The 27910-nt window shown below is 40.8% G+C and overlaps 2 protein-coding genes across 11 annotated transcripts; both read right to left on the reverse strand.

Annotated features, from left to right (window-relative positions):
- Positions 1 to 32: 32 nt before the first annotated feature.
- On the reverse strand, positions 33 to 3534 carry LOC135240765 (glucagon-2-like). 2 transcript variants are annotated; one of them, XM_064310682.1, is made up of 6 exons: positions 3434 to 3534; positions 3049 to 3151; positions 2682 to 2837; positions 1519 to 1635; positions 727 to 873; positions 33 to 528 (listed from the first exon to the last, which is right to left on the reverse strand). In XM_064310682.1, exons 2-6 carry the CDS (start codon positions 3141 to 3143, stop codon positions 507 to 509), a joined length of 537 nt encoding a protein of 178 aa, XP_064166752.1. In that variant the 5' UTR covers positions 3144 to 3151; positions 3434 to 3534; the 3' UTR covers positions 33 to 506. The 2 variants fall into 2 exon arrangements, with proteins under 2 accessions (XP_064166752.1, XP_064166751.1); XM_064310681.1 differs by having other exon boundaries at positions 33 to 531.
- Positions 3535 to 5646: 2112 nt separating this feature from the next.
- Positions 5647 to 27910, reverse strand: LOC135240764 (dipeptidyl peptidase 4-like). Of its 9 annotated transcripts, none has more exons than XM_064310677.1 (28): positions 27834 to 27910; positions 26764 to 26841; positions 17336 to 17432; positions 16886 to 16970; positions 16051 to 16143; positions 15826 to 15917; positions 15646 to 15720; positions 15494 to 15546; positions 15285 to 15357; positions 14702 to 14822; positions 14275 to 14429; positions 13814 to 13911; positions 13559 to 13688; positions 13310 to 13348; positions 12988 to 13086; positions 12800 to 12870; positions 12366 to 12416; positions 11735 to 11865; positions 11481 to 11531; positions 11132 to 11230; positions 10967 to 11036; positions 10230 to 10424; positions 8079 to 8133; positions 7374 to 7473; positions 7104 to 7162; positions 6831 to 6903; positions 6599 to 6672; positions 5647 to 6240 (listed from the first exon to the last, which is right to left on the reverse strand). In XM_064310677.1, exons 3-28 carry the CDS (start codon positions 17339 to 17341, stop codon positions 6139 to 6141), a joined length of 2250 nt encoding a protein of 749 aa, XP_064166747.1. In that variant the 5' UTR covers positions 17342 to 17432; positions 26764 to 26841; positions 27834 to 27910; the 3' UTR covers positions 5647 to 6138. The 9 variants fall into 9 exon arrangements, with proteins under 9 accessions (XP_064166747.1, XP_064166743.1, XP_064166745.1 ...); XM_064310673.1 differs by having other exon boundaries at positions 16886 to 16973; XM_064310675.1 differs by lacking the exons at positions 26764 to 26841; positions 27834 to 27910 and adding an exon at positions 17821 to 17982.

Genomic DNA, 27910 nt, shown 5'->3' on the forward strand with positions numbered 1-27910 from the left:
TTATATATATAAAAAAAGAATTTCTCTGACATGAAAAAGTGTTTATTCTTTGCAGAGCAGAACACCATTGAAGCAGGACCAGTGCATTTGATACAACAGCAGGTCAGATACATTTATATTGTTGGCTTCCAGTAAATCTGGCGCAATTACCTGAGTCTTAACCTGAGGCATTCATGGTTTTTCAATTTACAGATATGCAAATAGAGTTTATAAATAGAAAAACAATCTCAAAGGTCTAAAAAGTGCATTTTGCATTTGATGCACCCCAAATCATTGGAAGATCCCACATTTGCATGGCAGTTTACAGTGTAGAACAAAAGTTAAGCGTGTTTAGAGAGATTTCAATAGAGTATGAACATTCATTGTTTTAATTGCAGGAGACTGTTCTATGACAGTAAGCAGTATGGCTTTAAACGACATCCACAGTGTCTTGTACAGTGCAGATTTGTAGGCTTTCCAGGTGTAGTACAGTACCAAAGATTCTCTTGAACAAGGAAGCATGTCTTTCATTGATATCCATTTAACGGGCTGCTGAAACAGAAATAGAACTTTGCTTTACTGTGAGAAATTACATCCTGAGATGTACTTCACCAGTGGCGACGATAAAACATTTTTGCCAATTTACTTCTATTTTTCTATAAAACATCTGCAGTAAGGTGTATTATATACTTGGATTAAAAGCAAGTTATTTTTGCATCTGGCAAATAGAGAATTTTCAGTCATTACCTTGCTTCTGAGGGCTTAGAGTTCATGAGCCAGAGTATATATTCCTTAGCGGCAATGCTGTCTAGAACCTTGTGCACATCACTGGTGAAGCTTCCGTCTACGTGTCTTCTATGCTGCACGTCGGTCCCACTGCTTTCCTCTGCAAAACTGAATATGTACAAATTTACTTCAGTGCCACACATCTTAGCGGTGTAGAATCAGATGACTTCAGCATCACCTGGAGTCATTGTGGTGTGATGTATATGGTGTTTAATGTAAATAAAAGGGACTATATAATTTTATGCCATAGCTCAGCAAGTACCCTTATGGAAATTGTAAATAGAATATATTTGAAAACATATATAACGTTTTATAATATATTGCAAAATATACTAGTTATTGCTGCTTTGAGATATTGTAATATAGCAAACTTCTGTCAACTATATAAATGTATATGCATACATATATATATTATATATACATATATAGTCCACATATTTACAATATATTGTAATACATTTCATTTCCATAAGGGTACGCATGGACACGCATGGACATGGGTAATGCGAGATCACTGTGTAATTATTTGGTGTTGAAACAGAAGCCAGAGACAGCAGACATATTGGGCCAATATCAACAAATTCAGAGCTTCGTTTCAGGAAATTTATTAGCACGACCAGGAGATGAACAGTACAGGTCATTAAAAAAAGAGACGTTATAGAACAGGGCCGATAGGCGTGGGCTGATCTTTCCCTCTCCTGTAGGCACATCATGAGCAGCGGGGAGCTGAGCGGAGGGGGGGGGGGGCCCTACTCTCTTCTCCCCCGCCCGGTCTTCAGCCAAGAGACGAACTCCTTCGCCGCCTGGTCCTGCAGGTAGGAGCTGACGTCGCTGGTGTAGGTGCCTTCCGCATGGCGTCTGGTAGGGCCGCTGAGGAGGACAGAGAACGTCGAACACGCACGTGTGTCAAAACCACGACTGTCACTGCGGGGACCTCGACAGGTGGGAAGTGTAACTAACCAAGCAAATGATGCGTATTGTTGGGGTGAACGACCTGCTCATGCCATAATGTATTATGGCTACACTGTAGCCCAGAGGAGCAATCCAGAAATCGGCCGGTGGCAGAACATTTTAAAATGAATTAGTTTTTAGTCCTGCATTGACTGTCTGCTCATGTATTGGAATATGGAATTTGAATGTTTTCCTAGAGTCTGTTTTATTTTGAGGTGTTACCACACATTTAGCAAAAATATTTTGCTCTCCTCGAAAAGCCCAGATCGTTTTTTAATATCTGTATTTCGACCTTGCCAATTGTTTGCATTATAATATGAGTGAGATTATGACACGGTTTTATTACTGTTGCTTACAGTGTTGTATTGCAAGCATAAGCACAGTATTATTCCCATTCCTGATGCCACTGAATCCTTTATTGCATACATAACCACTCAAAGGATTGACTCGGGGGTGATACATTCTACCATGAACTGAAAAATAGGAGAAAGTCGTCATTTGGTTCACGGTAAGATTCAGGATAAGTCATATAATGTATATAAGTGGGGCAATCTTATCCTTTTGATTGGATGAAAGCACAGATGAATTGCAAATATTCACTTCCTCCAAAAAATGTTGGAGGGCTTTCCATATACAGTTGAGTGTCTGTCTTGTGGATCCCATAGAAAACCTATTGAAGTTTAAAATGATAAATGTGTCCTTACAAAGAAGGTCGTTTTCAAAATGGGTAACTTTTTAAAGTTGTTCTATGTTCTATTACTTCAGACACATGTCATGCAGATCTCAGTGTGTGACACCTGGAAAGCCATGGAGAACTTCATGTGTCTTACACTTTTGTGTCACATGTTACACGTGTTTGGAAGATGAGTGTTTAGCAGTAGCACTTATGGAAAAATAATGACACATTCCGTGATGTTTGTTTGGTCAGAATGTAATGAAGATTCCATACTGATTGAAAAACTTACCCACTCCTCTTAGAGTTCATCAACCATTGAACAAAGTCTTGAGCTCGCCTTGTCTCCAAATATTTGCTGTAATCGTTGGTGAATGTTCCTTGTGAATGTCTCTTCACATTTGTAAGTTCCTTAGGTTCATCGAAAAGCGAGTCTTCTGTCATTAAGCTACAAGAAAAGTGTTTGATTATTGAATTCTGAAAAGGATCCTTCCAAAATCAGACATTGAAGCTGCACAATTGCTTGAAATGTAAAACAATAACTTAGTAGCATAGTTAGAACTCCAAATATCATTACTATTAGCATTAGATATTTTTTGTCTATGTTACTTTTTTTAGGAGAGTTTGAAAATTGGAAAAGCATGCTCTAGAGACACTACCTGGAGTTGTCTTCCGTCTCCTGAATTGGGATTTCCCAGCTGCTTTGCACAATAATCAAGAGCAGTAGACCAGCCAAAGAGTGAATGCCTTTCATTGTGCGACCTGCGAAAAATGTGACAGGCAAACAGAGACATCAACACAACATCACGGAGACACAACCAAGACCGCTCCCCTCAACGCAGTGGAGCGCCACAACACCGCATGTGTACTATACAGCTGATAACAAGCCCCGGTGTTTTCTCCCACGCGTACCATAAACACTGCGGCGAGAGCACTGCGAACGGCCGGTCAGCAGCCCGCCCTGACGGCAAAACAGAAGCGCGCATGCCCGTGGGCGTCGCCTCGCGGTGGCGGAGAGGCTGGGGAAAGAGGTCCGTGGCTCACCTGCGTCTGAGCCGATGTGCGGTGGAGAAGTACAGAAGTAGAGGAGTAGAAGCTGCACGTGTTCTGCTGGTGGATGCTCTTCGCTGCTCTTCCCTGCCTCCCTGGAGTTGCTTCATGGTCTCTCGCTGGTGTGCGGAAGCTTATATAGCGGAGCGTTCTGACAGTGCGCCCAGGTGACAGACTCCGCTCAGATTATTTGCCACATCCATTTCTCTCAATCCATTAAACAGGCTTCGTTGGTTTATATTTGTTCAAGGGAGACGAACCAGTGTCCTGAGGAGATAAGGGCTGTCACATAGGTGTAGGGATCAAACAGGATGCCGTCCGGTCAAATAAAGCAAAAAGAATATTAAAGTGCTACCGTGTCCTTTCTAACTCAGTCGTCAGGAAGCGGGATCCGCTTTGCTCTGTCTTATTACGATAACATTTACAATGTGACACCGTCCGACCGCGCTTTTCCGCTGAACATGAGCCAGTGAACTGCACCACTACACAGCTGAGTGAAGTAGCACCAAAGTGGTGGTGCTTTACACTGTAATATTAAAACAATAAAGAGATTAAAAGCTATCTGCTGTATGAGACAGCCGATGGATTCATTTATATTTTTATATAGTTTCCGGTTGGCTTCATAATCAATGGTTTCTATGATGTACCTTTTTTTAAAAAACTAATTATTTGAGATCATTTCTTAGAGATAATATTTTTACTCTGATTATCCTGTCTCTTGATTTATGGATCACACAAGTGCCTGCAAATCCTGGCCCAAAAATGACAGTAAAGGATGTATACAATTTCAAATTTGACCAATGCAAAGCACTGGAGAGTGATGAAATAAATGAATTTTGCTTTTGATGCATTGCATTGATTTAGCAAATACTTTTATCCAGAGTGACTAAAAAAGTAAAGAATATTTGTATCTAGTAAATGATAATCTTCTGTCTACTGTAAGTCTACTTTACAAAAGTTCTTGGCCATTTAGCAGTAATTAAACTTTCTAAAGGCTTTACACGTAACATACATATTACATGTGAATGTTTTCTATAAAATGTGTGCATTTACATAATGTCTGTATTACATGTGAATATTTGTACCTATGTATGTACAAATAATTATACGCTGAACATATTTTGTTGAATGTGGTTAGCGTCGATGGCTTCTGCAAGTAATGAAAAAACAGTTCTCCACACTCTGTTCTTGCAGTAGTCAGAATTTATTCACGCTAACGGTATGGCCATTCTGATTTTCACCAGAACTGAAGTGATCAAATGTAAGGTAGACATATGTGATCTCACATCTCCCAGTGGAATACAATATCAAAGCTCATTTTGTCAGTTGCACTTGCATTCACAAAAGAAGAATAGAAAAAAAGAAGAAAGAAAATAAGAAACACAGCACAAAACATGGCAACCAACACCATCATTTAAGATCAGAAAACAGGCAAAATCAGATATTTGATTCCATAATGTGTTATATATGTGGTGGGTTCTTGGTGCCTGTGGATAGATGTTACAGATGTGGTGGATGCTTATATCCTCTTTTGCATCTTTGGATAAACACTTTGGATTTTAAATAATCCTTATAAAAAGGGTGTGGGGGATTTTTAAAGGGACTATTGATCAACTATGGACTAAATACATTACAAAATACAGCTGCAAGTAGCAATTGTGGAGAATACATGAAAGTGCAAATGTGTCTGTAATTAGTGTTTATAGTATTTAATAGCACATATAAAATTTAAATATTAAAAATGATATAGTGTTTAGCACATGTCTAGCACATACCTAGATGTTTACCGAGGACTGATGAACTGAAGACCACAGCTAATTAATTGTGCCTTCAGGAAAGAAGCATTCATGTGTCCCCAGGCTTATGTATTCTGAAGAGGTGTGACCCTGTTGTAATGTAAATTGCTGCCTTTCAGCTGTACTGGAAACATGACAGTATACTGTTTTACTTGCAAACTAATCATTAAAAAATAGTAAAAGGGGTTGCTCAGGATCATGCATGCCAAATTTCATCCACATGTGCCATGAATCTATCTATAATTTAATGTATGTTTGGAAGATTTATGGCCTTTTATCTACATCCGTATTAAATGTGGCTCATATAGTTATACCTACAAACTTCTAATTCACACAGTGGAAAAATGACCACCAGTGCAATTTATACTGAAAATCTAAATTATTTAAATGAATCAGGGCAAACACAAATGAGACACTTTAAATACATTTTATTGTATGTCTGAACACACATTGTAACAACTTTTTAAACCTGGAATGTGCAGTTTGCAATTACCACAGACAAATAAGAGAGAACATTCCAGAAACATGCAAGGGTCTTTAATAAATGTTGGTCACAGCACTTTTTCAGTTTCTCACATCAATTTCAAATACAAAAGTTAAGCATAGAATAATGATAGCAAGACGTCCTTTTTCATACGAAATACCAACAGACCTATAGGAATACAGGAATCCTATAGGAATCCTAAGTCACTAATACAGTGAGTGCAGTTTCAGTCTCGTTTCCATTAACTGTTCAATTGCTCGTCTGCCAAAGTCATAAACGGACCACGCAGACAGGATCTCACATAGACAAAAACAACATCAATTGATCCCATAGGCAGTAGATTTACAGTGGAGACTGGGTGTGGCTCTATTTGGTTGATCCCACAGGCAGTAGATTTACAGTGGAGACTGGACGTGGCTCTATTTGACCTCGGTCAAGCATTTCTTCAAGAAGTGGCTCATGTGAATGAAGACGTGGTGGAAAGCCGAACCTCTCAACCCGTGGTCCTTATCAGTGTACCACTGGAGAAAAGACACAAACATGCAGCATGCTTCAAAGTCACGTGCAACAATTTGTCAAGGGTTCGGTCTTCTCATTCATGCTGAATTAAAATCAACTATTTTGTTTCAAGACACACCTGGGATATGTATAATTAGCATTCAATTTCAACATATACATTCATAGGAAAAAAATAAATATTATACAATATATAATATATCATTGCTTGCTAAACGTCATTGGTTTTAGCAGTTGTAAGGGACTATTGACCTGCATGCTTAGTTAGCATTTAGCCTAAAGATGGTATATACTGCATCCTTTCTTGCTTAGTTAGCATTTAGCCTAAAGATGGTATATACTGCATCCTTTCATGCTATTTACCATCGCTTCAAAGTCCACTTCCTGATTAACAAGAGCCTTGGATATCTGTGCAGCTTGCTGGAAATGGACATTATCTGAAATGAAAGAAACGGAAAGTTCATCATACAGTACAGTCCTTGATGAAGGAGCAAACAAATACGTGCCTCTGTGAAATTTAAAGTATGCACAAGTCTCTGTTCACACAAGAGAACCTTACCTGATTGTGCTGATTTCTGCTAAGAGGAACACTTACCATCGGCGGTCCCATGAACCAGAAGATAGTCCACTGATTTAAAGTTCTTGGCTCTACGTGTAACTGTGGAATTCTACAATATAAACAAAATATAGACTGCTCCTTGACAACTGATTCAACTTTTTTAGTTTAATACTTCAGAAATGACAACAAATAGCGAACCATACACACGCAAAAATGGGAATTTATTCTAAATGGTTGCAATGAGAAGATTTTACAAATAGGAAATGCAAAACAATCTTAGGCCCTTGGTTACAATTATGATGGACTTACTCTGTAGGATTCAGCATTTTCAGTAGGTCGATTCATATAACGTTCAGTGTAGAAAGAGTCTAAAAGTTTCAACAAAACACTCAATTTGTATACACTTTGTATATTAGTATACACTTTGGTGCCACACACTTAACTATCACTGACAGTTTAACATACTTTGGGATTTAAACTGTGGCTTCAATGTAAATTATGACATATGTATTATATATTTGTATTCTAACACTGAAAACAATATGCGTTTATTATAGTATTTTGGTGCATTTTACCTACCATAATATTCCCACTTAGCCACTGGGGCAACTGCAATTCCACACTTGAAAAGTCCAGTTCCTGCACCCAAAGCCATGGAGGTGACATACCCGCCATATGACTAGAAAAAGAGGTCATCGCAGCATCAAAATATTAGCATGTTCTGTCACTTATGTAATTCCTTTACAAATCCAACAGATGGTGCTAAAAAAAAGTTACTCGCAAAAATCACAATTTCGCATGTGAATGTAACTGAAATATTCACGTGAAAAGAAAATGTTCCATAAGAACAGTACATCTTCACATGTTTCACACCTGAATGATGATTTCCGCACGTGAAAATAAAACGCGTGACATGAAACCACGTGAAATTTGCATCTTCGCATGTGAATCACACGTGTTCACACTGATAGTGATTGGCTTTCTTTACACCTGAACTGCAGTTTACACATGTGAAAAAGAAAACGTGTGACATGAAACCACATGTGAAATTTGCATCTTCACATGGGAATTCCACATTTTCACAAGTGAAAATGACATAAATATTAAATGAAAACAAGTATAAATGACACAGGCGACCTTTTTCTGCTCTCGCCTTATAAGTGGGATTATTTTTATCGTTGATATTTTTTATAGTATATGTACTCCCCCTACCCATTGGGGCTTAATGTGCGATTTTAACATGATTTTTCATAAAGGGATCAAAAGCAAAATATTCATACTTACCCAACCCCAAATAGCAATTCTTTCTTTGTCCACAAAGCCCATATCAATGAATTTTCTGAGGAGAAGATATACAGGATGTAAAGGTTTTTTGCTAGATATACACTCACATTGCATCAGAAACCTTGGTGCTAGCCTAGCAGACAGCACTAAAGGGACAGCTGTGCTATATCTTGAAAAGATCACCAGACTGCACACACCTACTCAGCCACCCTGCTAGCTCCATGCTCCCAGCCCCCTTGTGTGCCTGCACTTATCCTGCCTGTTCGGGCCCCCTAATGGTGGAATGAGCTTCCCACTGCAGTCGGGACTGCATCAACCCTGCTTTTCTTAGGCAGCATACGTACCATCATGCACCCTGCACACTGCAAGTGTGGGCTTGGTTAGTACTTGGATGGGAGACCTCCTAGGAAAACTCAGTAGGAAGTGGTCTTGGTGGGCCAGCAGAGTGATATTCCCTCTGGTCAAATGAACCCCAGTGCCCTAGTACAATGATGGGGACACTGTGCTGCAGGAGATGCCGTCTTTCGGATTATATATTAATCCGAGGTCCTGACTCCCTGTGGTCATTAAATATGCCAAGAGATTCATCCGAAAGGGTGTGTCCCAATACTCTAGAAATGCATCCTCCTTTTCTCCACTACCACCTCGTCTCCTCTGTGCCGCAGAACTGATCTTTGCGTCCTCCTCCCTCTCTCCCTCCCTCTCTCCCTCCAATGTCCCAATATTGGAGGAGACATGCAGAGCAGCTTCAAACTCGGCTTTGATGCTGACTTTGATGACGGGGAAGAAGACAAGCCATCGGAATTGTCTTCATGCCTCCTCGTCCTCTCCTTTCCTCCACTCGTCTCCTTCCCTCCTTTCCTCCACTCGTCTCCTTCCCTCCTTTCCTCCACTCGTCTCCTTCCCTCCTTTCCTCCACTCGTCTCCTTCCCTCCTTTCCTCCACTCGTCTCCTTCCCTCCTTTCCTCCACTCGTCTCCTTCCCTCCTTTCCTCCACTCGTCTCCTTCCCTCCTTTCCTCCACTCGTCTCCTTCCCTCCTTTCCTCCACTCGTCTCCTTCCCTCCTTTCCTCCACTCGTCTCCTCCCTCCTTTCCTCCACTTGTCTCCTTCCCTCCTTTCCTCCACTCGTCTCCTTCCCTCCTTTCCTCCACTCGTCTCCTTCCCTCCTTTCCTCCACTCGTCTCCTTCCCTCCTTTCCTCACTCGTCTCCTTCCCTCCTTTCCTCCACTCGTCTCCTTCCCTCCTTTCCTCACTCTGTCTCCTTCCCTCCTTTCCTCCACTCTTCTCCTTCCCTCCTTTCCTCCACTCGTCTCCTTCCCTCCTTTCCTCCACTCGTCTCCTTCCCTCCTTTCCTCCACTCGTCTCCTTCCCTCCTTTCCTCCACTCGTCTCCTTCCCTCCTTTCCTCCACTCGTCTCCTTCCCTCCTTTCCTCCACATACTTCCAGGGAGGAGACGAGTGGTACTGGGGGAGTGGAGGAAAGGTGAGGAGTGAAAAGCAATGGGACGCAGCCATAGAGTAGAGGGTTCCCCGGTGTCCTGGATACATTTACAACCTGGCTCTCTCAACCAGCCACCAAATCATTCCCTGATTTATCAAACTGTTTTACTTATTATAATGCAAATGTAAAGCACTTTGAGTTGCAATGTATGAAAGGTGCAATACAAATAAAGTTTATTATATTCTTACTTTATTAAAGTGATAAAAAAAATCAATTAATGTGATGAAGAAAAAAATCAATCGATAGCTGAATGTTAGTTATCCCAATCTTTTGAACATTGACCTGACATAGCTATGACAACAGTCACTAAATCCATCAATGGGCTTAAAATAGATCAAGCTACAGGAGAGTAGTTAAACTTGTTTCCACGTCACTAGTTTATTTTTAGTGTTTGCTGGTTTGGCGGGTATTCATTTAGACGTCAGAACGATGTGTGACACAGTCGTCTAATGTGACGTGTTCACCCATCATCATTATGATGAGCTGATGAGTTGGAACAACAAACTTTTGCTACGGATGCATCCTGACTTACTTTCATTTGTAGAGACAAGGTCAACTCGATTGGCTTATTGGCCTCGACTAACAGTGTGGCTCATTTGGGGGGGTGGGGGGGCTCTATGACTGGTTGAATCCAGAGCGATAAGACTCACCTCACGGCTGATATCTGATCTTCCACTTCATATGTTCCCAGGCGCTGGTAGATTGCGTGCATTATCTTATCACCTTGGTAACCGGTTCCCCTCCCATCAACGCTGGCGACTATAATATTCTCTGTGCTGGCGAGGTATGTGGCCCAGTTCAGCCTGAATCGAAAATCTACCCTTTGACTACAGGGCCCAGCATACCTGTGAACAGATAAAACTGTATTAGCACATTATATCATTTTTAATTACAGACAGGTTCTGCTGGAACACTGTAAAACATATGTCGGAAAATCGTTGAAGTTCATACAAAACTATTTGCCTCGATGCAGTTCCTCAGTTTGTTTCAAGAGCTTACGAACATACCGTTTGCTCCCGGTGTACTTGTAAGCAGTGTGTTGTTAAGCAACTCATTTCAAATAAACCTACACACTGGATCACCCTTGCACTTTCTTTTTAATGTAGGAATCAGGACTCAACCTACGTGCAACAGAATTATGTATTTTTGAAGGAGGAGGGTCATCTCACTCATCCATCGGTCATACCAGTTGTGGTATAATTCACATTAATACAGCATTGATAGTACCTGTGAGATTAACAATTTTGTGAATTTGGCCTTTTCTTTTCTTGACATTACATTGAAGAAAAGGTCTATATAAAATAATTAACTGAATGAGCATATGCATATATTATTACACATTAATTACAAGAAATGCATATTAAAGCGTACACAAATGAAAACTCACACATCGATAAGAAGCGGGTATTTTTTTGATTCATCAAATTGAGGTGGCAATGTCATCTGGTACCAAAGGTCTGCAAGAAAGTAAGTTAACAGGAACCAGTCAGAAGTGACATGATGCGAACATACAGAAATGTTATTGAACTTAGTTAACAATCACTAGTCTTACCAAATCCCCCTATTTTCATGGTTCCCCGACGCATGGTCGGCATATGAAATTCGTTTAGAATTTGTTCCAAATCTTTGTTGTCCTGAAGAACGCGGATCTCTTAAATTACAAACAAATATACAATCAGGAAAAACATTCTATTTTTACTGAACATATGACAAGTCCCATTGGAGAGCATTTAATTACTGGATAATTCAGTCTTTATTAACAGTGCAGTAATACAGAAATCTAAATGGCTCTCAATTTGATAATAATAATAATAATAATAATAATAATAATTCTATGTGTTAAAGATTAATTGTAGCAATTGTGTAACTAATTGTAGCAAACCAGTTAGGGCATGACACACCTGAACCGGAGTCTCTGTTGTCTCTAAGCGTGTACAAAGGCAATCCCGGTCCTGAGGAGAGAGACGAAGTAAACGGACGTCAGACAGGCCTGCCGCACCCATGCGCAGAACCCGAGCCAGCCAATGGGCAGGGCTTCTGCTGGCTGCCCCGAGGGCCAAAGCCACTGTGAAAACGGATTTCTCCTAACGGAATCATCGCGCACGGCGGCTATTTCTGTCTCGCGGATGAGGGGGGGGGGGACTGGGTAACTGACCGTAGCAGTCCATGCGGTAGTAGCTGGCGCGGGTGCTGAAGTAAGCTGAGCTGTACTGGCACCTGTCCGCCCGCAGGTCGCAGGTGAGGCACAGCGGAGCGGAATGGCGGCCGCCATCCGCGATCCCGATCCTGACGCACAGACAAAATGCTCTCACACCTCGGGGAAGCGCTCCCCGCTCCACCGCGCAAACAGCCCGTTAGCACGTTAGCTCGGTTCCGCTTCCTCCTCGGAGCCTCGCGGCCGTCGCAGCGGCGGCGGTGCTGCGTCTGTCGGTCCGCCTGCGTTTTGCTAAACGGAGCGGCAGTGGCCCATAGCAGTAGCGTTCTTCACCCACTATTTAGCATTAATTTGCCAGCTGTTTATCGCTGTAGTGACAATTAGCTGATAAGGGCCCACTGCATGCTTGGTCGTGGGTCAGGGAAGACAGCTAATTATTACAACAGTGGCAATAACTATTACCACGTGGTGAGTGTCCTCTCATACACAATGTCATCACGGATGGATATTGCATGCTTGGTCATAGTTCTCCCTTATGATATCGGATAACTGAACATAAGCTATGATGACATCACTCAACCCACAGTTAAATCTGTTATTATTTATGTTTATGTGTAAATGGCAGACTTACTTGTAGAGGTTTCTCTTTCCTGGCCATCGGTATTCATTGCTTACATAATATCTGTAAACAGAAAAACCCTTATTACACGGTATAGAACATTGTTCTCTACCTGCATACAGAAGCTCTGTGGAATGCTCCTACTCACTACCAACAGCAGCAGCAGCACAGCAGCAACAACAACAATATATGTAAGAAAATTTAAATCTGCCTTTAAATTACATATTCGCACCTATGAATATTGATTTACCCATAGGTTAAACACACAGTATTTTCAGGGACCACTGCCGCAGAAGTCAAGGGAATATCAAATTCTAAAATGACTTAATTTTGGTGTGGCACGGTCTAGACATAATAAAGCATTTATAATGATTTTTTTTCCAGTGAACGTTTTTTTTACGTAAATCTCATCTCGCCACCAATTGTCCTCAAACCCATTTACTTACATGGCATCTTTGGTCAATTTTGAAATGTAGATGACCTCCCATTCTCCCGATGTGATGGGTTTCGCAACGCCCTACAAATGATTAACACGTGTGGGTTTCACTTGGCAGTTCTCAACGTCATTCTCAACTACAAAATAGCCTAATAAACCTTGCATCTATGTACATATGTTCCCATGCGAAGCACTTACAGAAGTCACGTAATGGATGTGTTTATAACCGTTTGAGTCGCTCATCACTTTGTAAAAACTGATGTTGTCCTCAGCGAAGAAAGGATGGAGGGGTGCATACTGAAAAACAAAAGTGTGATAAATGTTAAATACAATATTTCACCTTACTCACTATTAAAGGCCAAGAATGCATCAGTTAGGTTGTGCCTAATGCTACACAATAACACATCATGGCTTTAGTACCAATGTAGCAATACACTAAATGACATGCCAGTCATTATTATTTCTGAGTATAGAAGTGTCCCTTCAGTGCCAGCTATCCGATTTACTGTGAATGACGTACGTGGCCAACCCAACCTGTCTTGCTTGTCTCTTCGTAACTCTGTGGACAAAGAAATTGCACAATTTAATGATGCTTACTGCATAAAGAAATCCACGCACTTCAGCGACATGATAGTCAGTGTTAATGATATCTTTTGAATGAGCACCTTATGGCTTTGTTTCCTTTTCCAGTTACACTGAGCATCGCAGCTTTTAAATGATTATTAACACCTAAATGGTTCCACGTTGAGCAGGGATGCGCCACACGTACCGTGGTTTCGTTCCAGTGATTTCCATCTAAGTCATATATCTGTAAAACGACACTGTTCTGTCTCCGCCTCTGCCACTGAACTGCAATTCGCTCATCCGTAACCCAGGTGACGGAACTCAAATAGTGGTCACTGCAAGACATAAAAACACAAATTCTGATATGAAAAAAATATTCGTCCAATTCTAAAAGCTCTGTTTTTGGAGGACTGTGTATTCCCTTTTGCCCTGTGTTGTAGTAAATAGCTTCATACTGTACCTTGCACCAACAGAATCTGGCACTACAACCTGTGTGATTCTTGATGGGTTTGCGGTGTCAACAACGAACAGCTTTGCCACAGGGTTCGTAGAGCCAGCCTTTGAGAAAGAACAGCATCAGATGCTTCGCAAATTCAAGTACAACAACAAAAAAATTCTCTTTGAGCTGCTTTACAGTATCAAAAGTAATCAACAAATGAAATAAGCTCAAAAGATTCCCATTTCAGAGTAAATTAAACTTTAACATTTGTTTACTGTAGCATTCATTTAACATTAACATTTTGGCATTACATTACATTTAGCATTTACAACATTTTATAATTGACAGAACTTGTTTTTCAAGCAAGTAGCATGCTCTTAGGTAAAATAACATTTTTTCATCAAATTTGTCATTTGAACACATGGACCTTAACACACGAGGCCTTGTTTTTATATCGGGTATCATTTTCTTAGATGTCCTACCTTGGGATACGGAATTTCGACTGTTTTGGGATACTGTCCTTCTCCATACCAGGAGTAGTCAATAGTTTGAACCAAAGTGTCATTGAATTCACCGTAGGCCAGGTACGTTCCGCTTGGTGACCACCACATAGCATAATTTGAGGCAAACATTTCTTCTGAAAATGAATAAAATACATAAAACCAATACGCCCATATTCTGGTATGTTCATAAAGGAAAAAAAAGTGCTTCAGAAAACTTATCTTTTTTTTTCACAGAGAAATTATACATTTTTTTTATTGCTCAGAGTTAAAAAGACCAGTTAAAAATGACAAGTATTCAGCATCTTGACTTTAAAAAAATGATATAATTTAAGAGGGACATGTGCAGTTCTATATATTCCAATCACCATGAAGTTCAAAATACAATAATCTTCCAAGGACCTCTCACCTTCATAAGGCCAGTCTGGGACACCATTGAGAATTTTATTCTCCACTCCATTGGTTGTCACTTGCACTGCTGCTGCAGTGGCATTTGGTTTCAGATAGACGTTGTAATTCCAAACATAGGCCTGTAAGAATCCAAACAGGACAGTTAATGCAAATCCCAAATAACGGCCTGCAGTACAGCACAGTGGAGCTGGGATTGTAATTCAGACGTTGCGGATCCAATTCCCACATGCGGTGCTACTGCTGTTCCTAGAGTAAGTAACCGGAATCACTTCAATAAATCCCCTGGACTGCACGTAAAAAGAATGAGCCATGTAATTTGCTCTACCTAAGAGCATCTAAATTATACAATGAAAAACAAGGTAAACAAGCTGTATTTCATATCAGTCAAACTAAGCTGTATTTAAGTCAGTTAGCTGATCTTGGCTTTTACATATGTGAGCAAATTTAATATCCATGAAACGTACAAACTCCTTGACGCTTCATTGCTTAATTCGCTTAATTATTTACATTGTAAGGACAGGGCATGCGAAGGACCAATGCCAGCGATTAACAGCGATCTGGTCCCGGTCACCTCAGCTTACCAGTGTGTTCCCAGTCGGGGCCCACGTTAAGAGATGGACTCTCGGAGGAATGTCTGACGACGTAAGAAAACTCCTAAAAAGAGAGGAAAAACATGCCCGGTTCCTGCGCAGCTCGTTTTGGCATTAACAGCACCACAGTGTTATTACGCCTGTGGCTCTCGTCGCCCGCCGTTGTATTTTGCCACTAGCAAAAAAATTAAGCTACTTACATGTTCTCCATATCGTAGATGGAATAAGAAGCTGTGAACGAATGCCTCCATTGCTGTGGAAAGATGCAATGATACATGAAAAACGGTGCGCTGGAGTGATTTTCTACATTTTATTGTTGCTTGGCTGAACGAATGATCTGGAGACGCGCTACCTTTGTGTAATTGCTCTCGAAGCACACATATTTCCGATCGGCAGACAACAAGTAGTCAGTGGCATCCACTTGAGCCTGCAACGCAAAAACAAAATACTACTTCAGACGGAGAACCCATGCGTTGATGTTCTGATATAAACAAAAAAATTAAATGCTGTATAAAAATTAAGAGTGACTTGCAAAAATGGTTTGGTTCAAAAATAACGAAGAGTTTCCAGTCTCAACATTGTGAAGAAACACTGAGCCTTCTGTTTTATGAAGGTATTCGTTGTCTGCAAGAGGACGAAACAGAGGTTAGTAGAGGTGAACTAAGTCAGGCGCTAATGTCGATATCTTCCACTGAAATGACACAATTGAACAAATGGAATATTTTAGGACCAGGCCAGTTAACACCATGTGCATTACCTGATATCCACAGCAGGTTATATGACCAATACCTAATGGTATCATTGAAGTAGTCCTCAAGTGTGTATGTCCTCCGGGGAACACCTCCAGTGTCTTTGCAATTGATAAAAAATGACAGAAAGCATGAGCCCTCTAATATGCATCATAGCTTAGATGGACTTAGGCGGACTACAATGCAGTATATCTTATAAATGTCAATGCAAACACCTACCTAAATCAAGCAAACCCCTCCTCCATGTATGAGACTACATATGTATTGCCACTAAGACACTGTCTGGTGTTATAATTATATAAATATGACATAGCTTTTAATGTTTAAATAATTCAAATGTGTGATGGTTTATTTGGCCGAGGATACATTAATGTTATGCCAAATTAACATGATCAAAAAATGAGAGTTCATTTGATAGTGATTTCAAGCTTGATTTGTTGTATCTCATAAATGACATAGTTCAGAATTATTATTACAGTCTTAATTACAGTCTAATAACCTGGATTCCTATAATGCATAGCGCCTTTGTATTCATAGATATACAAGTAGCCTTCAGAAAATATAAGTTGCAGTACATATTACCTCTACATTTGTGTGCAATCAACATTTGCACAACAAAACATTTCGTTCGTTCAGGCTATAGACAAACGCTGTCTGTAGCCTATATGTAACTTTATAAATAGGCTATGTTTATTTTTGACAGGCATATTAAGCAAGATGTTTAGAAACAAATAATTTAGAAATTAAATAAACACAGAATTAAACTCAGACCAAACTGACAAAGAAAATAATATATTCAGCAATTCGACGTCATTTAAGAACACGTTAAATGGGTCAACTCACTGTTTAAATATATCGCCGTGGGGACTGCTATTAACGTGATGACGACAGCCGCTCCTACCACACCCAGAAGTACCCTGCCACAGTGCTTCTTAAAAGGTGAGGCAAAAAACATCACTGTAAAGATTGTGGGATATAGCCCATAATTATGTACTAGTCAGCAATGAACGCGTTAAAGAGTCAACATATATGCGTGTTAGTCTTTGCTGACGAGCAATAGGCTAGTTTAAGACGTTTGTGAGCGTCATCCTTCCGCTAACTTGTTTAATTCATTCTTGTCGATGTTAAACATATTCTTCTGTTGCATATACAGATGATTATCACTACATAAACATTTCCAAACAATACAAACAGGCTAATCGTTGCAAAAATTCAATTTTTAAGACATTTAAAAACCAAGTTATGTCCAAAAAGATATATAAAGACAAAAAACATACATAGTAAGTTACTGACCAACATGTTTGCATCAGCGATGATTAATATTCACAGATGAGAAGACCAGTTCTGTGTCTGAAGAATCCAAAATAGCGTGGCTGAAGCCTTCTTCACTCTGTGGTTAAAAAAAAGAACACCAGAAGTAAGGTTATGGACTTCTGGAATCCTCGTTAAACATTATCTCAACTTTCCAAACGGGCACCGTCTAAATCAGTTGGATTAAAGTTCTCTTAGTTTAACTATGTTTTCTGCGGGACCACTGAACTTCAGTGCGCACTGTTAGAAAGTTTGAAGCCTTTGCACAGATGAATTCTAAAATCCCCCGTCTACTTTCCGCGGTCTCCTTTCCAGTTATGATTAATTGCAAACAATGCACTATGTGGCTTTTCATTCACCACACCAGCACTTTGGTTTTAGCATTACACAAATCTCTATTCATTAGCACTGAAACGATACTCAAACGACATGCAACACAAATAGGATACAGAATAATTAATGCTCACAGTAATTTAAATTGCGACAGGATTTCCACTCCCCTATTTCTTAACATGAATGTGCCAAACAGTGGACCTGAGGTTAAACGCAAGTGTTTCCTTTTTGCCGTATAAACATGCACGCGGTTTCGTTGTACTATGTGCACAAGAATCGGTTGACAGAAAAGAAACGGCGAAACTGGAAACCCCCTGACGGTGATCATGCGAACTGAAGTTGTACGGCAAATGTCCATTCACGCGAAATGTTACAGAACCGTTACGGGGGAAGAGTAGATAAAATATAGGCTATAGGCTAGACATTCATTGACCTGTAATTGCTTGACATATACAATTTAAATCTGCTTTTAATTGTTAGTTGTGTTTTAAATGCACATTATTGGAATTAATGGAGTTTATTTATTCTCCTTTATAGACGCCATATAAATATATAAAAAAACATCATCTGTCACCATACGTCCTTTCCAAACGGAACATGTGTTGTGACAGGTGCTCTGGGATGACATTGTGGCATGGGAATGGAAAAAGATACCTCGCTGGTATGCCGAGAATTGACAGTTAGTCGTCCCAACGCTATTATTCATTTTCACATCACTTTGTTTGAACCCAATGCCCCTTGTGTTGATTAGCTGCTGTATTTGATGCAACAAGAAGAAGGTGAATAACACAAACTGACAGCCTCTTTAATTGCAAAACATTTTATTTTTGTAAAATTGCATCCCATATTCCAGATACCTGTACAAGTGACATTATTCATCAAATGTAAAAAGAAGGAAAGTCCTGCACACTACTCTTCAATGCTCCCTTTTATTGAACTGTATAAACTACATACTGTACAACGTTTCGACCCTCAGGTCTTCATAAGGTGATGTATACACCTTGACATGCGTGTACCTGCGTGTGCCGCACCTGGTGAAGGCCTGAGGTTAAGAACGTTGAACTTATTTTAACATTGCCCTATGTGGAGCATAAGTCATTTGCATATTACTGGCTGTGTTCAATGGCTTTTCACTGATTGGAAACGCACCCTTTCCAGAACCAAATTTACTTTGATATAAATGTTTAGACCCTGCCACCCCCCACCCCATCACCCCCTACTTTCAGTCACTCAGCAACCACACATAGATCATTGATCAGGTGAAAATATAGTAAAAGACATTAATGGCACAGGTTTACACCACCTGTTCTTCTGGATTGTAGTTTATTAACCCTTTGAATGGATTCTGTTCCCCTTACTCTGGTCTGAAACAACTGTGAATGAAATTTTTACTTCACCCACATGATATTGAAAAAGTACAATATTTTTGCTAATGATAAATAATAAAGCCTAATGCTACGGAATGTAGTTTCAGGTTTCCTTTCTAAAATGTCATGTTACTTAGTTTCTGTTTACTTGTAATACTTGTCAGTCCTTGTTGGGGTATGCAAGGTGATGTGTGCAGATTGGTTAAAACCTGTTCTTATTAACAGGATGTCTGAAGAGACAGGAATGTTTCAAAGTCTGAATAACACTTTGGGGGAAATCATACAGATTATACAACATTATACAAATTTCACCTAATTGCTGTTTACCTGATAAAACATATTCTACTTTCACCGTTCAAGCCACAAAAAGCCAACTCTGTTCCTTTATTTGAAATGAGCAAGATATGTAGAGCTGGTGTGTGAGTGTGAGATTGCTACTCAATGCGTGGGTGTGAGGCCTGGTAAATTAAGCTTAAGGTATGTGCTAACTTGGGCAGCATTTACACTACACTGGAAAAATGTCTGACAAAGTAAGGACTCCTTGACATATACAGTCCCCTCCATGATGTTTGGGACATTGTTTTTTTAATTTTTTTTACTCCACAATTTTCGATGTGTAATCACACAATTCATGTGTGGTTAAAATGCAAAATGTCAGCTTTTATTAATAGGTAGCCTATTTTTATGCATTTTTGGTTTCAGCACGTAGAAATACCATATAATACAGCACTTTTTATACATAGCCCCCCATTTCAGGGCACCATAGTGTTTGCACAAATGGCTTCTTGGGTATTTTTATTAGTCAGGTGTGTTCAGTTACTTCCTTTGAGCTGGTGTAAGGGCTTTATGTATCTAGCCTTGATTCTAGGCTTTGGATTGCCTTTGGAGTCTGTTTTCGGCATCTGAACCAGAGTTGTGCCAGTGAATGTCAAGGAAACCATTATGAGGCTGACAAATACAGGAAAAAAACAGTCACAGACATAGGCCAAACCTTAGGTTTAACAAAACCATCTGTTTGGAACATCATTAAGAAGAAAGAGAACACTGGTGAGCTCAGTATTTGTAAAGGGCCTGGTAGGCTGAGAAAGACCTCTACAGTTGATGATTGAAGAATTCTCACCATAATGAAGAAAAAGTTCCAAACACCTGTCCAACATATCAGAAACACTCTTCAGGAGACAGGTCTGGATGTGTCAGTGACTACTCTGCAAAAGACTTAATGAACAGAACTGTTGAGGCTATATCATAAGATGCAAACCACTAGTTAGCCCCCAAAACAGGATGGTCAGGTTACAGTTTGCTAAGAAGTAACTGATCGAGCCTGCATAGTTCTGGGAAAAGGTCCGGTGGACAAATGAGATCAAGAGTCGCTTGTATCAGAGTGATGGCAAGCGCAAAGTGTGGAGGCCGAAAATGAACTGCCCAAGATCCAAAGGAACTCCCTCATCTGTGAAACATGGTAGTGGGGGTGTTATGGTTTGGGCATGTATGATTGCCACAGGTGCTGGCTCACTTGTCTTCACTGATGATGTAACTGCTGATAGCAGCAGTTGAGTGTAGAGAAACATCTTATCTTCTCAAGTTCAAGCAAATGCCTCCAAACTCATTGGATGGCCTGACAATATGTATATGTAGTCAGGCTTTATATTAAAAGGTCAAAGAGCCTTACTATAAAATCTCACTTTATAAGCAACAATCTTGACATCTTTTCATTCTGTGGCTTACTTACAGCTTGTCTCCAGTTCTTCTGGAAGCACTGACACAAAATCGTAAAAGTAAATCGTAATTTTTTCATGGATTGTTGACAGTGGCTCGCTATTAGCAAAATCCTGTATCTTCTTGATATCCACCTGCAGCTTATAATGTGCATTCAAGGGTAATTACTGGCAGTCACAGCATCTATGAACACCTTGAACAACCTCACAGTCTTGTAAAAACTGTGTTCATAGATTTCAGTGTCGTATTCAATACCATCCAACCACACATCTGGCTTGGCAAGCTGATGGATCTGTAGATTGACTCCAAACTCACTGTGTGGGTTACATAATTTCCTCCTGAATCACGCTCAGCAAGTCAGGCTCAATACAGTCATTTCCTCCCCAAAGACCATTAACACAGGGGCCCCTCAGGGCTGTGCTCTTGGTCTCGTACTGTACCCGCTGAACACCAATGAGTGTTAAGCCTCGGTTCCCACTCACAGCTTTTATAAGTACGCAGATGACATGGCCCTGGTGGGGTTCCTGAAGCCAGACACCTCCATCCATGGATGTGTCTGAGAGGGAGGCAGGGAATTTTATCAGCTGGCGTTCAGACGGCTACCCCAAGGTTAGTGCGAGCAAAACAAAGGAAGTGCTCATTGGTTTTTAGACGAGTTGAAGGACAAATCCCTTTTGCCATTGTTAATAATGAAAAATTAGTAATGAGTTGATACAGATAAATATTTAGGGATAGAGATGGATAACCAGCTTAGGTTTAATGAGTGGGCTACTGCAAAAGTCGGGAAATTGCGACAGCATACGTTCCTTTTAAGGAAATTGCACAGATCTGAATGTTGATGGTTTTGTTTTGGAACTGTTTTGTAAGTCTTTCCTACAGAGCATCTTGTCCTTGGATCTGATTTGTGTTTTTGGCAACATGCGTACCCGGGATCAAGTGAAACTGCAGCGCATGACACAGATGGCTCACCCTCTCTACGACAAGCAGCCCGAAAAACAACAGGATCCTGCAACTAAAAATAAGAACAGCTAGGTTTAGTAAGTCTTTTGACTCTACAGAAATTTGATTACTCAATGATCAAGTGATTGCTTGAATAATAAATAAAATGGTTGCTTCCAAGGGAAGTGTGCTATAAATATTGATTTGGGTGCAATATACAGTATATTATCCGTTTTATCACAATATTTAGAAGTTTTATCTCTCTCAGTCTCTCTCTCTCTGTTTATAGTACTTTTATTCTTCTTATATGTCTTTTTACCTTGGTTCATTGTGTACCATGATCACTTGAATTTCCCCATTCTGCAATAACAATAAAAAAATAAAACAACAACTTTGTTTCCATTCATAAAATGTGCTGCGGAGGAGGACTCAGCATTTTGAGTCAATGCTGCATTTGGAAGCATTCATTACAATACATTACTATTACATTACAGTACATTTATTTAGTAGATGCTTTTATCCAAAGCGACATACAAACACATTCAAAATAAGGCCTCACACAAAAGTCTGAAAAGCTCAAGAATGCTGACAACTGTATGGAATCCAGTGGCTGAAGTGTACTGTACTAATTGAAAACAGTCCAAGGGGTTGAGCTGGGTATTGAAAGAATGAAGGATAGAGTGAGAGAGCCAAAAAAAAGTATTCCAGTGTAATGGAATGAAGATCCTGGACATGAGACCGGTTACTCATGGGATTTCCTGCTGTTTCACCATTCACTGTGGGGATGAGCTTCTGGACTCTGAGCTGGGGCGTCTCCCTGCGTCTCAGGCCTAGGTTCAGAGCCCCAGGGACAGAGATGGTTTAGCCTCGCGCATACTTCCGCAAGTATGTGTGTCCAGCAGTATATCACAGCCGTGCACAATGAGGACGACATGACACCCCAGGTTGAGGACAAGAGGTCACTTGGAATGATGTGTTGCAAAGTGAAATGTGCATCTGCCCATCCATAACTCATCTTTTTTGGTGACTCTGTGGTCGAGAGGAATACTCTACTTTAGTGGTGCCCAATCACATGCCATGGAGGGCTGAGAGTATGCAGGTTTTCACTCCAGCCAATAACTTGCATGTTGGACACTCCAGTCAAGAAGTCATATACAGGACACCTCAGTTAAATGACCTACAGGGAACCCTAATTAAAGGCTTGCTGACAAGGTACTCCAGTTAAAAGCTCACATCCAGGCTACCCCAGTTAATAGTTCACAAATAGAGCACCCCGGGTAAGAACTCATGTACAGGACACCCCAGTTCAGAGTCCACAAACAGGGAACTACCTTTAAGAACTCGCGTACAGGACACCCCAGTTCAGAGTCCACAAACAGGGAACTACCTTTAAGAACTCACGTACAGGACACCCCAGTTCAGAGTTCCCAAAAAGGGGACCTCGGTGAAGAGCTCACTGAAAGCTCACAGGTTAGACAGCAAAGTGAAGGTTTCCTCCCAGCTGATATCACACAAATTCACCAGTAATTATGGAACATGGAGATATGTGGCGCAGGCTAAAGGGCAGCAGACTCAGACCCACACAACCCCCCCCCCCCCCCCCCGGCACAGTCAGGGGTTTGGGCTCCTGCCCACGCCTCTGCTGCCTTCTCTGTCCCGCCCCCCCCATCTGAATAACGTAACAAAAAAATATGAAACGAGGGTGGTCCGTCAGTGCACAAGAAAATGTGTGAATATAAATGTTTTCGTTTGCGGTGCAGGGCAGGGAGACGGGGAGCGATTCGATCGCTCGTCACCGTATTGTCAGGACAATTGCAGTGACAGTACAGAGGGGTTTGCTGTCGTTAGCACGTCACACGGAGGCCATTTCTCGAATTAGGGCGACACCCCTGTGTCGGGGGAGTCGCAGGATGTGCCACCGAGCACGCTCGAGAGGGGCGTTCCGAATGCCCCCGGGGGGCAGATCGAGTGTGCGCTGGAACCCTCAATCTTGCGTCTGCCACCGTAACGGAGGGCCTCCCGAGCGAATTCGATCAGCCAGCCCGCTGATGTCTTGAACAGCCGCGCAGCCTGGAAACAAAAAAAAAAAAAAGGAAAAAAAAGAAGGAAGGAAAAAAAACCTCCCCCCCCAAAAAAACAGCCAGGCGGTTAGACAAACAGCATATGCTGCGCTGATGGGAGCTCTGCGTGTGACTGGAGTGCGCCAGGACGGCCAGTCAGGAGACCTGAAGGACTGACTTTGACGAGAAACCTGTCAAGAAGCACGCTCAGCGGATGCGCAGTCTTCCCATCACATCCGCTCTGGCTTTAAAGCCTTGACAACAAAAAAAAAAAATTAAAAAATGAAATAAAAAATGTGCCAATGTACGAAGAAGAGGGTGAGGTAGTATTACTTGCTGGTCACTGGCAGGCTCGCTGTATAATATGCTCAAGCTTGACTGAGAATTTCCACTTCTGAAATGTCAGCAATGTGCTCTAAAATCAGAATGTGAAATAATACGACGGTTAGAGAGAGGGGTTTTTTTTATTCTCTCTGGTAACTTATCAGGAAATAGTTTTTTTTCTTTCATTTTTCTGCGTGAGTTTGCATGTTCCCCACATATAAAAAATGAGACTGTGTAGGGTCTATTAGACATAGTGATGGATATGAATTAACGACCGCACAATACTCCAGGACATACTCACGGCCAAAATAACTTTTCTGGAAACATTAGCGAGATATATGCCATGTGTTTCTTTGCCACATAATATGTCTTTTTTATTACTTGTAGCACTGAATTGTGGCCTGCCTTTCAGAAAGTAGTTAAATTATCAGACAGATCTTTGATATTGCTCTTGTGTTGTAAATCTTACAAGCATGCATAATAACATGACACATTTAACAGGCAAAAACATATTTAGAAATCCCACAGTCCCAGTAATGTTGTCCTGTGTGAATGAAATATTCTGGATTTAGGCCCTTAAATTTGTCATTTACTTAACGACCCACTTGAACAATATTTTCTGAAACTGTCTGGTACACTGTTCACGAGAACAGCAGAATTTAGTGAAGACCCACCCAAGATTTCAAGTCCTTAACCACTATGCCACACCCTTTTTTTGGTTGACAAAATCTTATATTCTGAACTAGAAGTCACAACTTTCAATGACTTTGCCACTTCATTTTTTTTTTAAACCTCAATTCATTTATTTTTCCCTTCCCCTCCATACTTGGAACATCTAAGTGTTTTTATTGGCCAGTCACATCACTGCAGCCCTGTAGAGTTCTGGGGATATGCACACGCTCGCCTCTGAAGTGCACGCGGCCAGCTCTGCTTCTTTTCACTCCAGGCCACCAATGAAGTGGCCCCTCACTGAATCTGCAGGTCTCTGATTGGCCATTGAGGGTTGCCGGGACGCAACGTGGCACGGACAAACCCGCTGACCGAATCCTAGCTTCCCTGAGGGGTCTCCAGCACTCCGATGGGACACACCTCCAGCCTGGTAGCACATCACACATATAAATGGTGAAAATACGTTCACCAGACGCAGTGGGTTAAAGTTTTCTTTGAGGTGTAGGCTTAGAGAGCGGCAGTCCTATTGCCACATATTAAACAATGGGATAATTATAGTCGATGGAATTGTTTTGAGGGAAAATGTGACACATGCTAGAAGAACTGGCAGTGGAATATGTACAGACCTTTTGAGTTAGTCTTACACAAGATACCCAAAAAAAGCCAAAAAAATGCACTTGCAAGCAAAAACCTAAAAAACATTAAAAAAAATAAAACCAACAAAACAAAAACCAAATCCTTTTTTTTTTTTTTGAAAGGTACTTTCCACAAGCAGAGCGTGAAGCTGCAGCTGAGCAATGCAAATTTGAGCTTTAGTCATCATTATTTCCTTATGGATGGCTGCGCGTCAGCCGTAAAAGGACAGACACTGCAAATGCAAATTCCTGGCTCGAATATCTATGGTAGCCATGAATAACAGATAAAAACATGATGTATTGTCTTACCCTAACATCCCTCAGAAACCCTGTTTTAACGCCCTTGACCAGTGAGCAAAGTGAATTGCATTAGTATTGACATACGCTGGTTCCTCGCTGCATCTGTATCTCTGCATTGCTCAGTGAAGTCTGGCTGCGTGTACATTCAGAGGCAGACCTTGGCTGACACGTTCGATTGACATACAGAGTGACGGGTCTCAAAATAATATATCACAATACAAACGCTTGTTCTAAATATACAGCCCTATCCAAAAAAACTCAAAGTATTTACAATGTATTGCAGTAGCGTATATAGGAATATAGCTACTCGGATAGCTACAGTAAATCGTCATCTGTACAGTGTGAGGAGAGATTCAAATGACGTTAAGAATAACAGCTGGCATATTATTTTCCAGTAATTCAGTAATATAGGCATTTCCTATTGCTAAGTGGTGGTGAAGATTGTAACTGGCATAACTGAGTAAAAAGCAAAGACATTAATGCTGTCAGTTCTTTACTCCCTTGACTTAAGATAGAAAATGCCACCATTGGCCATGCTTAATGTCATGTCAGTTGCAAAAGGTATAAAAGCCTCTAAAGTTGCCTGTTACCTCCTGTTAAAGCTGAAAATATGAGCAGATCTGCTGAGGTACCAGGTCTGATGAGGTCACAGTTTTGTTCTGCTTTTACAATGAACACGCTGTACTGTACAGAAGAATGCCGATCGACAAATGCAACACAGCTATAGAGCGAGATTTTTTCCCCGGGAACATCTGGGATTTGTTGAGATTTCAGGAACAGGCTTGTTGAACAGATTTCAGGAGAATGCGCGCTCGTGGTGCGCGATGGGTGTGTGGCTGCTACGGATCCTCAAAATCTGAACAGTCCTCGACGAAGCCAACTTTTTAATGAGCTGGCAGTCCGCTGATGATGTCAGGCAAATGACGTTTCCTCTCGGAGGTGCGCGTTCTAAGTCGTAGCGATTACATTAATGACAGTATGCTTCCCTACAGAAGGCTCATCTGACTGCCAGGAGCCGTTAATGTTCGTGTCAGCCTTCAACCATATCTGATATGAGGTCAGCTCACCTGTCACGAAGCAGTTGATTTCCCATGATTCCAAATATCTGCCAAGATGTCACGGGCACCAGCTGGGGTTCATATGGGCTAAGCAAGTATTGGGTGATAAAAAAATTAAAAAAAACAGACTATGTTGGTTAACCCATAACAGTGTTACCCGGGACTGGAGCATGATTATAGATGCTTTTATGTTCACTCAGACAGTATTTCTACATAATATTCATCCGTTTAGTTGTTAATTCAACAGGATCAAGTAATAAATTAAGGACATTCCAAACCCTAAATCTACTTTCTTTCCTCAAATCAAATACTTAGAATATTTGCTTATACGCCCAAATTAGAGTAGGCTATTTTTGAATGCATCTTCTTTAAATCAAAAGCATGTAATAAAGCATTTACACCTGATCTGAAATTCTAGTGTACAGTATTCCATTTTGGAGGGAAAAACAACTCGGTACAGTGCAAATAAAAAATGATTGTTGATTGAAAGTGCAGACAGTAACATCTGCTGGAAAAAAGTCCCGTCAGTACAGGATCACTGGTGATTTGTGCACACGGCAGCGATGCTGTGGAAGAAACTAAAAGCCTCTGCAAACGCACGCAGCGCACCTCTTAAAAGCTTAACAAATATGGGACCCGATGTCGACAAAACTTTCTGCACCATCACACCTACGCCGGATTTCCTCAGCAAACACATAGATGACTCGTTTGATCTAATGCGCCTTTGATCTAAAGCAATATTGAAGGATGACCTATGTCCGCGTGTCTGCAACACGAGCGAACGTTACACAAGCGAACGTTATTGAAACTGTTTACATGACACATAAAATATGTTACACATGACACTGGCCTGGTAGGACTACTTGTGACGACTTTCAGTTTTTCCAAGTTTAATCATACAGAATTTCATAGACAGCGTAGATAGAATAAGATCTTAGATTGCTTTTTGCCTAAACCACATATGCTAGCAATTAAGAGAAGTGGTCATACTCTCTCCTCTCAAAACGTTTTGACTTTTCTCAGTACAGTTATATGGAAACTACATTCTAAGAAAGTTTTGGCATATAACAGGAACTCACATTGTCTCTTATTCAGTGTATTTTTCTGCCATCACAAGGGAGCAACATTCTTTGTTACACATAAACTGCTTCTGACT

Source organism: Anguilla rostrata, chromosome 15, assembly GCF_018555375.3.
Source record: "Anguilla rostrata isolate EN2019 chromosome 15, ASM1855537v3, whole genome shotgun sequence".
In the NCBI taxonomy this organism is placed as follows: domain Eukaryota; kingdom Metazoa; phylum Chordata; class Actinopteri; order Anguilliformes; family Anguillidae; genus Anguilla; species Anguilla rostrata.